The following is a 14,684-nucleotide window of genomic DNA, read 5'->3' as shown; positions in this document are numbered from 1 at the left end:
TGGCTCAGTTGGTAAAAAATGTGCCAGCAGTGCAGGAGACCACCTGGGTTTGATCCCTGGGTCGGGAAGATCCCTTGGAGAAGAAAATGGCAACCCACGCCAGTACTCTTGCCTGAGAAATCCCATGGATGGAGGAGTCTGGTGGGCTGCAGTCCACGGGGTTGCAAGAGTCAGATATGACTTAGCACTTGAATTACCATCAAGGCAGTTTGCTTACAGAGAAGGCAATGGCAACCCACTCCTGTACTCTTGCCTGGAAAATCCCATGGACGGAGGAGCCTGGTAGGCTGAAGTCCATGGGGTCGCGAAGAGTCGGACACAACTGAACGACTTCACTTTCACTTTTCCTTTCATGGATTGGAGAAGGAAATGGCAAGCCACTCCAGTGTTCTTGCCTGGAGAATCCCAGGGACAGGGGAGCCTGGTGGGCTGCCATCTATGGGGTCGCACAGAGTTGGACACGACTGAAGCGACTTAGCAGCAGCAGCAGCAGCAGTTTGCTTAAAGCTTTCAAACACCAGGTACTTGATATACAGTAGATTTCTTACCTGGGAGAAGGTCCATCCCAATCTGTCCTCCGCAATCTCCTTTGGAGCTTTTTCCCATTTCTATTTTTGGTGTTCTGGGTCCTTTAGCTTGATAGGGCATTTTAAGAGTCCTTTACTTTGATAGGTGATTTTTACTTAGTATCCTCGATATTTCTTCTGTGGACTGTATCCCCATGGCCAGTGTTTTTCTTGGTCATTACTTTGGGCGGATAACAAAATTAAATTTAGCTCAACTATATGTTCTAGAAGAGTAACTCAAATAGCCTTCTATTTTATAATAGTTGTATATAATATGACCCCTACAGTGCAACTGAAGATAGAGTCATTATGAAATGAATAGAAAAGACTCCAATGATTTAAAATTTTTCCTGTTGCTTATTTTTACAATGGCAGCTGGAAATAATAGTTTGAGATACTGAATGCTGTGATCCTCAAATGAGGTTGTATCTACTTTTTGTTTTATATTGGAGCATAGTTGATTAATAATGTTGTATTAGTTTCAGCTGTACACAGCAAAGCGATTCAATTATGCATATACATGTATCTATTCTTTGCCAAATTCTTTTCCCATTTATGTTGTTACATAACACTGAGCAGAGGTCCCTGTGCTATACAGGTGGTCCCTGTTGGCTATCCGTTTTAAATATAACAGTGTGTACCTGTCAATTCCAAACTCCCAGTATATCCCTCCCAGTTGAGATAGAACTGACACATAAGATTGTTTTAGTTTAACAATGATTTTGATATATGTATATATTAAAAAGAATTGCCAAGATTAGTTTAGTTAGCATACATCACCACACACAGTTACAATAATTTTTCCCCCTGTATTGACAACTTTCAAGATCTACTCTCTTAGCAACTTTCAAGCGTACAATACAGTGTTTTTGTTTTTTTGGGGTTTGGGTAGGGGCATGGTTTACCATGCCTCGAGGCTTGTGTGAGCTTAGTTCCCCGGCCAGGGATCAAACCTGAGCCCCTTGCAATGGAAGCGTGAAGTCTTAACCACTGGACCATCAGGGAAGTCCTCAATATGGTGTTATTTAACTATAGTCACCATGCTGTACATTACAAGACTCATTTATCTCATCCTGGAAGTTTGCACCTTTTAGCTACCTTCACTAAAAAGGATACTTCTTAATCCTGAAAGATTGTATTTCAGACTTCTGGCCAGTTAAACCTCAGGGGTGTTCTCCACTGGAGAATAACTTGGCATCTGGCCGTCAGGAACCTCCACCTTTTCTGTCTTAACTCCTTTTCTGCCAAAAGTTCTGCAGGACTGGAGCAGAGGGCTGGATGTGTTGTGGGGTGAGGGGCAGGAAAATGATTGTGAGGATCTGGGGGACGTGTGGGGTCTGCTTATCTGAGCAGAGATCTGTTTATCTTTGGAGCCAGATTGGAGGCTACAGTGAGCAAAGAAGGAAATCCAGCTTTTAAAGTAAAAGCTGAACACCATAAATCGCAGGACTTCAGAAAGGGTCTTAATTATGATCTGATATCATTTCAGAAGGTTTGCTCTGGTGACGTTTTTGAGCAGTGTTCTCACAAGTTGCAGGGCCACTTGTATTCTGAAAAGCATGTAAGAAAATATTAGGAGGATATTGGCTGCAGATGTACTTTTTTATTTGAAAACAGAAGACACTGAACTTGACTGATATTTAAACACTGCTTCAGAGGATTACATGTGTATAATTTATAAATAAATGTTCACAGATTGGGAATGCCTGCTCAGAAATATTTTACTGATGGGGACACAATTATGGGCTTTTGTTGTACTTTAAAATAAACCCAAGGGCCTTCCAGATTTCTTTTTTTGTCCTTTATGGCATAGAACAGAGGAGGAGATGAAGCAGTTGGAAAAGAGACAGATGAGAATGGTATCTAGGATTTGGTGACTGATGGTTTGTGAGTGAATCTTTGATAAAACCCTGGACCCTTAGTGAGGAATGTATTGTCTTTCTAGCATTTCTATAGAACTGCCTTCAATTCTGTGATGGCATTGCAATCCACCTAGTTAGTTACCAGTCATTTTCCACTCTGTCTTTTAGATATGTATTTTTAGCAATTTAGTAGATGCTAAGTTAAATGTTGCAATGTGACCATTACATTAAATGTTTTAATGGCTCAAAAATGGAAGAGATTCATACTTTTGAATAAGAGAGTGTTGCATATAAAGATTGGCACCCAGCCTTTTGTGTCAAGAATGAAGTAAGAATGCACTAGGCTATGCTGAAGAATTAGGGTTGTTAAGTCTGGACTTAAGACTCTACATTACAGGTTGGAAATTACTGGAATTAGTCACTGGTTAGTGCCGTTATTTGAAATTCACATGGTGATTCAGGACACTACTAAATACTCACATTCTACAAATTGCAAGCTTCAGAGCCCCAATTAATCATAAAAGTCATTTTTTCCTTATGAAAATGGAAGAGTCAAAATTAGCCCTAAAAGTTATTTTCAAAGCACTTCCTTTGGACATGTAAGGAATGCTGACTATTCAACAAACAGTAGTTGCCTAAAGAAGATTTTTGGTCCCATGATCTGGCTGAAGCCTTGCAGGGCCAGCTGCTTATCTCATGAATGGAATTTCCTGTTAATATTCTTGTGGGCTAATTGTTCAGCAGAAGTATGACAAATGTCAACAAATATCACCAATGTGTCACATCTTAGTATTTAAGAGACAGCAGAAAAAGTTCAAATGTTTGACTTGGTTGTACCTAAAAGGCAAGAGCACAATCTTTACCTTTTGTCACAAACTACTCTTGATGGGATTAATGCTATTCGGGGAAACCATTTGCTTTAAATGTCCTTTTCTTTTAATTTACAGCAACATACAGCTTCAGATAAGACTGGCTAAAGGAAGAGACAAAATTGTAAATTCAAACATCATTATTATAAAGCACTTTTGTTTTACACGGATTGCATATAGTTTTCATCCCCACTACACGTGGAAATAAATTTTCTTGGGCTGAAAAAACTTCAAATGAACTCTTAAATTTCTTCGCTGCAGCCACAAAGACACCTACTTTTTAATGTGAGATGTGAGGTGCTTAGAGGAGGAGGTCCCTACCATGGGAAGTAACATCTCTGGACACCAGAATTCAGGTCAGAAGTGGAACTTTAGTGTTAGTAGAAACTTCCCAGAATACAAGACAACAGATTTTTAGAAAGCATTTCCAGTTTTTCCTTTTTCTTTCTTCTAGTAAAATCAGCATTTTGCACTAAGGAGCTGTTTCGGGAAGGTGATGGTGGTGTTGGGGGGGGGGCGGGGAGGGTTTTAGCACACTGCCCTGCCCTTGTGCAGACTGTTGTGCTCAGTCGCTCAGTCGTGTCTGACTCTTTGCGACCCCATGGACTGTAGCCCACCAGGCTCCTCTGTCCGTGGGATTCTCCAGGCAAGAATATTGGAGTGGGTTGCCATGTCTTCCTCCAGGGGATCTTCCCAACCCAGGGATTGAACCTAGGTCTTCTGCATTGCAGGTGGATTTTTCACCAGCTGAGCCACCAGGGAAGCCCTGTGCAGACTGTTAATCCTGCCCTATTTTCTCTTCCTTCGCCCTAACACACTCAGAGTGTCCAAGAGCTAGAAATGGGCTACGGATCTGTTTCCATTCTCTTCCAGATGGTACCAATCTCTGCTTCTCTTTCAGACCCAGATGAAGACGGAGTCAGGCTTCTGAAAACCAGAGCTGCCTCTCATTTTGTGGGCATCTCCTGGGGAGGGGAGGTCCCACCTTCACAGCTATTGGGAGCCGCAAGGATGGGAGTTTAATTGCTCCCACCTCTGAGATCTTGTCTGTTCCTGTACATCTGTACCTGTTAAGTTGCTCTCCTGGCCACTTGTGTTTAGTCCTAAGAATCTCCGTGTCCATGATGATCAGACCTACACACAGCCACCAATCTCCTCTCACTCTTGGAAGAAGGCTCTGCAAGTGTCTGAACACTCAGGGTGGTATTCTAACCATTGTTAGAGTTAGACACTCAGGTCTCTAACCATTGTTCTATGTTTGTATATCGTTTTTATAGTTCTGTTTTAGAGCTCAATTTTCTGTGTTAATAACAAATTCTTCTAAGTGTGCTATATACTGATGTTGTATATTCATGAGTTCTGCACCCACTGAGTGAGCATCTTTTCCCATGTATTTGGCTGTAAGTGGGGCAAACAGGGATGAGTAAGACCTTTCCTGCCCCCAGGGCACCCGAAATAAGGTGACATAAGGAAGGTGCTGACAAAAACCTCAAAGCCAAAGCTCAGAGCATCGCCTGTTTTTGTCCATCCTGATAGCTGAGAGTATGAAGAATTAAAAGATAAGAGGAAGGGTATGTGATAAAGACACATATGATTTGTAAAGCCTACAGTATCTACTATCTGGTTCTTCACAGCCAAAGTGTGTGGACCCTTGACACAAGGACTGCAAGGTGGAACTTTCAATGTTTTGCTTTCATTAAAGACCTATTTGTTGTTCATTTGCTTAGTCATGTCCGACTCTTTGCAACCCCATGGACTGCAGCATGCCAGGCTTCCCTGTACTTCACTATCTCCTGGAGTTTGCTCAAATTCATGTTCATTGAGCTGGTGATGCCATCCAACCATCTCATCCTCTATCATCTCCTTTGCCTCCTGCTTTCAATATTTCCCAGCATCAGGATCTTTTCCAATGAGTTGGCTCTTCGCATCAGGTGGTTAAAGTATTGGAGCTTCAGTTTCAGCATCAGTCCTTCCAATCAGTATTCAGGGTTGACTTCCTTTGGGATTGACTGGTTTGATTTCCTTGCTGTCCAAGGAACTCTCAAATGTCTTCTCCAACACCACACAGTTTGAAAGCATCAGTTCTTCGGTGCTCAGCCTTCTTTATGATCCGACTGACATCCATACACAACTACTGGGAAAACCATAGCTTTGACTATATGGACCTTTGTTGGCAAAGTGATGTCTCTGCTTGTTAATACACTGTCCAGGCTTTCTCATAAATTTTCTTCCAAGGAGCATGTATCTTTTAATTTCATGGCTGCAGTCACCATCTGCAGTGATTTTGGAACTCAAGAAAATAAAGTCTGTCACTGTTTCCATTGTTTCCCCATCTATTTGCCATGAAGTGAAGGGACTGGATGCCATGATCTTTGTTTTTTGAATGTTGAGTTTTAGGCCAGCTTTTTCACTCTCCTCTTTCACTTTCATCAAGAGGCTCTTTAGTTCCTCTTCGCTTTCTGCCATAAGGGTGTTGTCATCTCCATATCTGAGGTTATTGATATTTCTCCCAGCAATCTTGATTCCAGTTTGTGCTTCATCCAGCCCAGCGTTTCTCATGATGTACTCTGCATATAAGTTAAATAAGCAGGGTGACAGTATACAGCCTTGATGTACTCCTTTCCCAATTTGGAACCAGTCCATTGTTCCATGTCCAGTTCTTTCTGTTGCTTCTTGACCCGCATACAGGTTTCTCAGGAGTCAGGTCAGGTGATATGGTAGTCCCATTCCTTTAAGAATTTTCCACAGTTTGTTGTGATCAATATAGTCAAAGACTTTAGTGTAATCAATGAGGCAGAAGTAGATGTTTTTTTGAAATTCTCTTACTTTTTCTATGATCCAGCAGATGTTGGGGATTTGATGTCTGGTTCCTCTGACTTTTTGAAATCCAGCTGTACTTCCAGATGTATGAGCTGGATTTAGAAATGCTTAGGAATGGTCAAAAGGCTATAGGGTTCATGAAGGGGAGGCTGATTTTTTATTTTAAAGAATTCCATCATTTTTCGAGCTGATACTTTTTGACTCTCTTTGACAAAAACAAAACAAAAACTAACATGTTCTACAGAGCTTTTTTTAACTTCACTGAAACCTTTGGAAATTACAAATATGGCAATAGTTAGAGCTGTTATTCTTTTGGGAGAGACATCTTACCTCTGAGAGCAGATGCAGAAACAAACAAATGAGAATTTCTTTTTCTTCTTTCGATCTTCTTAAAGCAGCCTCACATTTAACGAGTGGTATCATTTTGTTGAGTTATCCATTTCTTTTTTTGTAATGTAGGTGTCTTTTTTGGGGATTGAGCCTGTGCAGTGGAAGTGGGGAGTGCTAACCCCTGGGCTGCAGGGAAGTCAGGAGGCGTCCATTTCTTCTAGCACATGCCGGGTGAATGCTTGTCTTCAGACTCTATCCAAAGCTGCCACGGGAGCTGTCCAGAGGAATAAATAGTACAGTATTATTATTATTTCCACAATTCTCTAGCCAAAAATGGAAAGTGGAGAGAAGCAGTTTTGGGTTCAGGGAGGGAAGAGAGAGGGAAGAGAGAGCAAACAACCCAGTCAGTGCCTCTCAGCCTAGAGCTGCACCCTGGAAGCCTTAGGGAGCTTTTCAAACATATTGAGGCCAGACCATAAAATGGAAAAAAAGTGGAACAAATACACCTAACTGTATATCAAGTTGGAAGATAACCACTCAGAGAAAGAATGATTCCAACTGACTTTTGAACTCAGATGAGCTTCCCCAGTGGCGCTAGTGGTAAAGAACCTGCCTGCCAATGCAGGAGATGCAAGAGATGTAGGTTCGATCCCTGGGTCGGGAAGGTCCCCTGGAGGAGGGCATGGCAACTCACTCCAGTATTCTTGCCTGGAGAATCCCCATGGACAGAGGAGCCTGGTGGGCTACAGTCCACAGGGTTGCAAAGACTCAGACACGACATAGTGACTGAGCACCAGCACCAGCACCCTGACTAGACACCCTTGGTGACGCCTAGACATCCTCAGTCATGTCCGACTCTTCCAACCCCATGGACTGTAGCCCACCAGGCTCTTCTGTCCATGGGATTTTCCAGGCAAGAATACTGGAGTGGGCTTCCATTTCCTTCTCCAGCTGGAAGTATTGTAAAGATAAAAAGAATTGCAAAGAATTCTTAAATTTCCCTCAGCAATTTTATTCGTAGTCATACTGGCATTATGATCTTGATACTATTTTATTTGTATGATGAGATAAAGCAGATTAGTAAGTATGTTCATTTTATTAATGTTTGGTGAAAGGGAAAAGAGATTAAAAAGTCAAAAATGCTGAGAAGGCTAAATGTCAAAGAATTTGAACAGGAAATACTGGTATGAATTTGCATGTCTATGATTTGCATGTCTATAGATATCTTCATTCTTCATTTAAAGTGTGTGTGTGTGTGCGCGTCTTTCTACTGAAAGAAACTAAAAGTGATGACATCCCAGTAGCCATAAGAAGGCTATTGGACACTTAGTTTCTAAGTATTATTTAAAGAAACTGGTCCTTCTGGAGAAATGGTCAGTTCTAGGCTTGGGTCAAGAGAAGTTCAAGGTGAGAATGGGAATCTTATGTCAGAAAGGAAAAAAAAAGTGTCAAAGGCTAATGAAGTCATCAAAAGGTCAGAAGACCAACTTGATAGCATTTCTGTTAGGCAAATTTAGGACACTGAGACTTTAAAAGGATGATAAATGTTATTGATTGTAAAATAAATTCAGAAGTCCACAGTTATGGAAAAGAAAGAAACAGAGGAAGAAAATAGAAAACCTTGCTTGCTACCGCTAGAGGGATTCCTATAAAAACTCTCTAAAAATTAGTAATTAAGCAAAAAGAATTAGCGTTTCCTTTCCTTAATGGTAAAAGATATAGTTCATCTTAAGTTAATGAGAAAATGTTTTTCACCGCCATGAGAGATTGCCAGTTAAAAAATATAAAGGATGATGGAATTTTAATAATGACCATCTAACTCTCATTCTCATGAGTGAGAATGTAAGATGGTACAGCCACCGAAGAAAAGAATTTAGCATGCACTTATAAAGCTAAACATATACTTACTAAACAACCCAGAAATCCTGTTCCTAAGTATTTACCCAAGTGAAAGGAAAACTTAAGTTCACACGAAGATCTGGATGAAAATGTTTGTCTGGTTTTGTTCGTAATTGCCTCAAGCTGTAAACAACTGAAATGTCCCTCACCTTGGAATGGCTAAACAAACTGCAGTGCACTCCTGCAATGGGATTCTATTCAGTCATAAACAGGAAAAACTAACAGATACACGAACGGCATGGATGGGTCTCAAATACATTCTGTTAAGTAAAAGAAGCCAAACTCAAAAGGCTACACCATGTATGATTCCATGTGTGTGACATTCTAGAAAAGGCAAGTCTAAAGGGACAGAAAATATATGAATGGCTGCCAAGGGCTGGGGCTGGGTGGGGGGGGAGGTGACTGGAACAGGATATGGGGGTTTGGGGGGGCAGTGGAACTATTCTACAGAGTGGTGGTGGTGGTTGCCCTAATACATACATACATTTATTTAGGAAGAATTGATGCTTTTGAACTGTGGTGTTGGAGAAGACTCTTGAGAGTCCCTTGGACTGCAAGATTAAACCAGTCAATCCTAAAGGAAATCAGTCCTGAATATTCATTGGAAAGACTGATGCTGAAGTTGTCATTTGAAAAGACCCTGATGCTGGGCAAGATTGAAGGCAGGAGGAGAAGGGGACAACAGAGGATGAGATGGTGGGATGGCATCACCAACTCGATGTACTTGAGTTTGAGCAAGTTCCAGGAGTTGATGATGGACAGGGAAGCCTGGTGTGCTGCAGTTCATGGGGTCGCAATGAGTCAGACACAACTGAATGACTGAACTGAAACAGCTATTTTACTAGGAATGGCTAATAACTTGGAAAATCTTTTGCAAGCTGGATTAAATGTAGAGTTTATTAAACTAGACAGTGTCATCTTATAAAATTAACTTATATAAGTTTGGCTGTGGGATTTAACCTTGAAAGTATTAATTGTCAAATATGCCTTCAGACTGGATATTCGGGAGTTGCTGTTATTTTTTTAGGCATGCTAATGGTACTATGTTTATGTACAAAAACAAAATGCCTTTGTTTTTGGATAGTGTCATGTTTAAGTACAGGTAAAATGTTACTCCTGTAAAGTATATTCAAATAGTTCCAGCTACATGTATCTACTTGTATCTAGGTATCTACCTGGGTTTCTATATATCTATCATCTATTCCTCTATCATCTATTTATCGTCTATCAATCTATCATATTGTGAAATATTCACGATTGTGATGGGTTCACAGATTTCCATGTACTATTCTCTACTCTTCTTAATGTTAAACATTACATTTAATTTAATGTTAAATTTTTTAAAACAAAAAGTAGGGGAAAAATTAATACCAGATTCTACTCTAGAAAAAATAAATCAGGATGTCGTGGGGACAAGACTTAAGCTACAGTATTTTGTTTTTTAGAAGCTCCCTGGATGATTAAAAAAAAAAATCCATAAAACAATCATTTTATTAAGCTCCTGGATTCTGTTGGTCAAGAATTCGGACAGGACAAAGAGGGGGTAAATTGTCTCTGCTCCATGATGTCTGGGGCCTCGGCTGAGACATGCTGGTACCTGGAGTCTGGGATCGTCTAGATGCATCTTCACATATGTCTGGCAGTTGAGACTAGCTGTTGGCCCAGCCTAGCCTTGGTTGGGCTGTCAGCCAGCACACCTTGATGTGGCCTCTTCATGTGATAGCTCTGTATGGCCTCCAGGTGATTTTAATTTGAAGTCAGCATTTTCCCAAACATGAACAATCATAAAAATGATCTTAAGCATTTACCATAATAAAATTCAGATTCTCTGGCCCTTTTCCTGGGAATGGGATGGGGACGATTAAAGTTGTTGTTGTTGTTCAGTCACTGAGCCATGTCTAACTCGTTGTGACCCCATGGACTGCAGCACGCCAGGCTCCTCTGTCCTTAACTATCTCCTGGAGTTTGCTCAAATTCACGTCCATTGAGTCAGTGGTGTTATCTAGCCATTGTATCCTCTCCTGCCCTCTTCTCTTGCTATGAATCTTTCCCAGCATCAGAGTCTTTTCCAACGAGTCAGCTCTTCGCATCAGGTGGCCAAAGTGTTAGAGCTTCAGCTCCAGCATCAGTCCTTCCAATGAATATTCAGGGATAATTTCCTTTAGAAATAACTGGTTTGATCTCCTTGTAGTTCAAGGGACTCTCAAGAGTCTTCTCCAGCACCATAATTCAAAAGTGTCAATTCTCCAGCACTCAGCCTCCTTTATGGTCCATCTCTCTCATCCATACTTGACTACTGGAAAAATCATAACTTTAACTATATGGACCTTTGTCAGCAAAGTGACATCTCTGCTTTTTAATATATTGTTTAGGTTGATTATAGCTTTCCTTCCAAGGAGCAAGTGTCCTTTAATTTCATGGCTGCACTACCATCATCCACAGTGATTTTGGAGCCCAGGAAAATAAAATCTGTCACTGCTTCCTGCCTTCCATCTGTCATGAAATGATGGGGCCAGATGCCATGATCTTAGTATTTTGAATGTTGCATTTTAAGCCAGTTTTTTTCACTCTCCTCTTTCACCCTCATCAAGAGGCTCTTTAGTTCCTCTTCACTTTCTGCCATTAGAGTGGCATCATCTGCATATCTGAGGTTGTTGATGTTTCTTCTGGAAATCTTGATTGTAGCTTGTGACTCACCCAGCCTGGTATTTTGTATGATGTATACTGCACATAAGCAGAGTGACAATACTCTTTGTCATACTCTGTTCCCAATTTTGAATCAGTCCATTTTTCCATGTTTGGCTCTAACTGTTGCTTCTTGACCTTCATACAGGTTTCTCAGGAGACAGGTAAGGTGGCCTGATATTCCTGTCTCTTAGGAATTTTCCACAGTTTGATGTGATCCACACAGTCAAAGGCTTTAGTGTACTCAGTGAAGCAGAAGTAGATGTTTCTCTGGAACTTCCTTGCTTTCTCCATGATCCAATGAATGTTGGCAATTTGATCTCTGGTTCCTCTGCCTCTTCAAAGCCCAGCTTTTACATCTGGAAGTTCTCGGTTCATGTACTGTTGAAGCCTAACTTGAAGGATTTTGAGCATTATCTTGCCAGCATGAGAAATGAGCACAATTGTATGGTAATTTGAAAATTCTTTGGCATGGCCCTTCTTTGGGATTGGAATGAAAACTGACCTTTTCCAGTCTTGTGGTCACTGCTGAGTTTTCCAAATTTGCTGACATATTGAGTGAAGCACTTTAATATGTATGGTTAAAAATCACCCAAGTGGTTCTAACAGAGAGGTGAGTTTGGAAAGCATCGACCTAGAGCATTAGCCATATTTTTCTCTTAAGGTCCCAGATCTGTCCAGACACCACAGAAGAAGAGTAGTGTCATATTCTATTGCCTCATTTCTGAAACTTTGTCCCACATTCTTCTTTTGATTTCTAGATTATCTTGCTGCCTTCAACTCTGTCTTTCTATTGGCTGTGATTATGGTTCTTCCATGAACGTGTGGTTTTTTGCTAAAACACTTGTCTCATTTGACTCAGCCCTTGGAACTTCTTACTCCATGATTATGTGGGTGTATAGAAATTGGGTGCATTTGAGATAAACTGAGAGAGAGAGAGAGGTGAGGTCAGATCTTACCAGCTCTTGAATGCTGTTCTGATGATTTCTGCTCTAAGTCAATATGCAGTGGTAATTCAGAGAGAGTTTCTTGGTTAGGAGGGTAAAGGAACAGGAATGAATGTTAAGAAAGTGAATGAGGGCAGGGAGGACCTGGAGGTAAGGAGAACAGCTTAGAGACTAGGAGAAAAGTTATGGGGGCATTTACCAAGAAGGCAACAATCTCAATGTTAACGAGAAGATAATGTGGGATCCATCATTTTCAAATTCCTTACAGACCACCGTCATATTCTTTGGCATCACTGTTGGTTTATAAAACGGAATGAACACTTCATCTTTTAAGAAGAAAGACGACATGGCTGATTCTGAATTGGTTCTAAACTAGTCATGATGTATTTGAGGTGATCAAATGAGGTCATGACTCTGGTTCCCCTCTTGACCCAGAGAACTGAAACCAAACCAAACTTTGGATCTGTGGAAGTCTATCTCAGTAGCATGATTTTCCAGTCAACTAAACCAACCATCATGATCTAACACCAAGGAAGAACTTCTCTAACCACATTAGAACCAGAGAAATGGATTGTCTTCTTAGGAAGCTCCCAGTGGAATCTGTTAAATGATTACTCAGATATACTGGCATGTTTTTTTATTTTGTTTTTGGTCTAAAATTCTGCCTAAATTTAATGAACGTATAGTTCCTGCTAAGGGCTTCCCTGGTGGCTCAGTGGTAAAGAATCCACCTCCCACTGCAGGAGATGAAGGTTCAACACCTGGGTTGGGAAGATCCCCTGGAGGAGGAAATGGCAATCCACTTCAGTATTCTTGCCTGGAGAATCTCCATGGACAGAGGAGCCTGGTGGGCTACAGTCCATGGCATCGCAAAGAGTCAGACATGACTGAGCAACTAAGCACACCACACACAAGGAGTAACTTGTAGATAAATGTAGGACGGGTCATCAAATTACAGGCCACAGGTGAGCAGGGTCCTTGCTTGTCTTTGTAAACAAAGTTTTACTGGGGCACAGCCTCTCTCATTCTGATGCGGCCTCTATGGCTGCTTCCAGCCACAATAGCAGAGCAAGTAGCCGCAACAGAGCCTCAGGTATTTACTACCTTGTCCTTCATAGAAAAAGTTTACCAACCCCTGCGGGAGACCTGGGTTCGATCCCTGGGTCGGGAAGATCCCCTGGAGAAGGAAATGGCAACCCACTCCAGTACTCTAGCCTGGAAAATTCCATGGATGAAGAATCCTGGCCGGCCACAGTCCATGGGGTCGCAAAGAGTCGGACACGACTGAATGACTTCACTTTGATCCAGGATATCGGATTGACTTTCTCATCAGCTTGTCATGTGGCTCTGTACATTCAGGATGTTGGAGGAAGGACAATGAAAATACCTGTATCCATTTTTTCCTGTAAAGTCAGGAAAGTCTAGTTGGGAGAAACAAATTCGAGTCCGCTTTTATGTGAGTGTTCTTTAGGAAGTCCCCCTTCTTTTCCTCCCCACCTCTTTCTTCTTCTCGCATCTGTGGTCTCATCTGTGATTTGTGGTACCCCTTAAACCTGCGGGCTCTGGAACCAGACTGCCCATGTTCACATGCCAGCGGGTCCACTGACTCCTTGTACAACGTTGGCTGTGTGGGGTTTCGGCCTCACCTGTGATAATAGAACCTACTGTTCAGGGTTGTTGGGATGATTGAGTTACTGCAAGGCATGACTAGGACAGTAGCTGCCTACCACCAATACTCTGTAAACATTATCTCTTACTAGTATCGGTTTGACATAGGATCATCTACGGCCAACACTCCTTGCTGAGACTTTCAGGATTCTCACACCAATGATGACTTATGTCAGGACAGGAACCTGCCATCCATTTAAGGGCTCTCTGAAACAGTTCTCAAAATGTGGTCCCTGGACTGGCAGAATCAGCATCACCTAGGAACTTACTTGAAATGTAAATTTTCAGGCTCCCCATCCAAGATTTACAGAATCAGAGACTCTGGGTGATGTACTGATAAAGGTTTAACAGCTGGCTCATCAGGAGAAAATAAGCTGTAGAATTTGCGGATTCCTGTGGTTTAGATTCTCCCATTATGACTGCATTCGCGCTACCAAAGCAATGTCATCGAATGCGTTGTTACTGAGCTGGAAAGAGATACAAACCATCCACTCTCCTAAGCTGATAGGGGGACTGGCTCTAGCATGCTAGAGGACCACAGAGCTCTGTTTCAACAAGCTTTCTGGATGATTGTGCTGCATGCTGGAACTTGAACACCATTGCCCTAAAGAGCTTAGTCATCGGGAGATCCGGGAAGGAAGTGTGTCAGAGGGCTTGGGCTCGGGCAGCAAAACTCCTAGGTGCATGTCCCACTTGGCTACTTCCTGACCCTGGCAAATGCCTGGCATATACTTAAGAATAAGCGCACATCAGTTGTCATTATTATTTTTCTGTCTTCGTTCCTGTCGCAGTCAACCACCTTCTCAAACACTTAGCGGGAGCTCTGAGGATTTTATTGCTGCCCAGGATCCCCTGGGTAAGCAAGGATGATCCCACTGCTGCATTCTGCAGTTAGGCCGGAAGAACTTTCCTGAGGGCTTTGTCAGGTTGTCTGGTGCTCATCAGGGTGATTAGGCAAAGGAGAAAATGGCTATTATCCCCACGTTACACCATCTTGCAAATAGTCAACATCAGTGTGGTGATTTGCAGAGTGTTGTT

General features: G+C 41.8%; 1 protein-coding gene across 1 annotated transcript in view; it reads right to left on the bottom strand.

Moving 5' to 3' along the window:
• Positions 1 to 3,648: 3,648 nt before the first annotated feature.
• LOC145516353 (uncharacterized) overlaps positions 3,649 to 14,684 on the bottom strand; it is a 51,432-nt gene continuing 40,396 nt past the window's right edge. Inside the window, exon 4 of the mRNA XM_081517499.1 lies at positions 3,649 to 6,721. Coding sequence (XP_081373625.1) covers positions 6,665 to 6,721 — 57 coding nt within the window. The 3' untranslated portion in view covers positions 3,649 to 6,664. The remainder of the gene's footprint in view (positions 6,722 to 14,684) is intronic.

This window comes from Giraffa tippelskirchi, chromosome 8 (genome assembly GCF_054371585.1).
Source record: "Giraffa tippelskirchi isolate mGirTip1 chromosome 8, T2T-mGirTip1v1.2.pri, whole genome shotgun sequence".
NCBI lineage: Eukaryota > Metazoa > Chordata > Mammalia > Artiodactyla > Giraffidae > Giraffa > Giraffa tippelskirchi.
The sequence above is the reverse complement of the archived record's forward strand: the minus strand, read 5'-3'. Positions and strand labels throughout refer to the sequence as shown.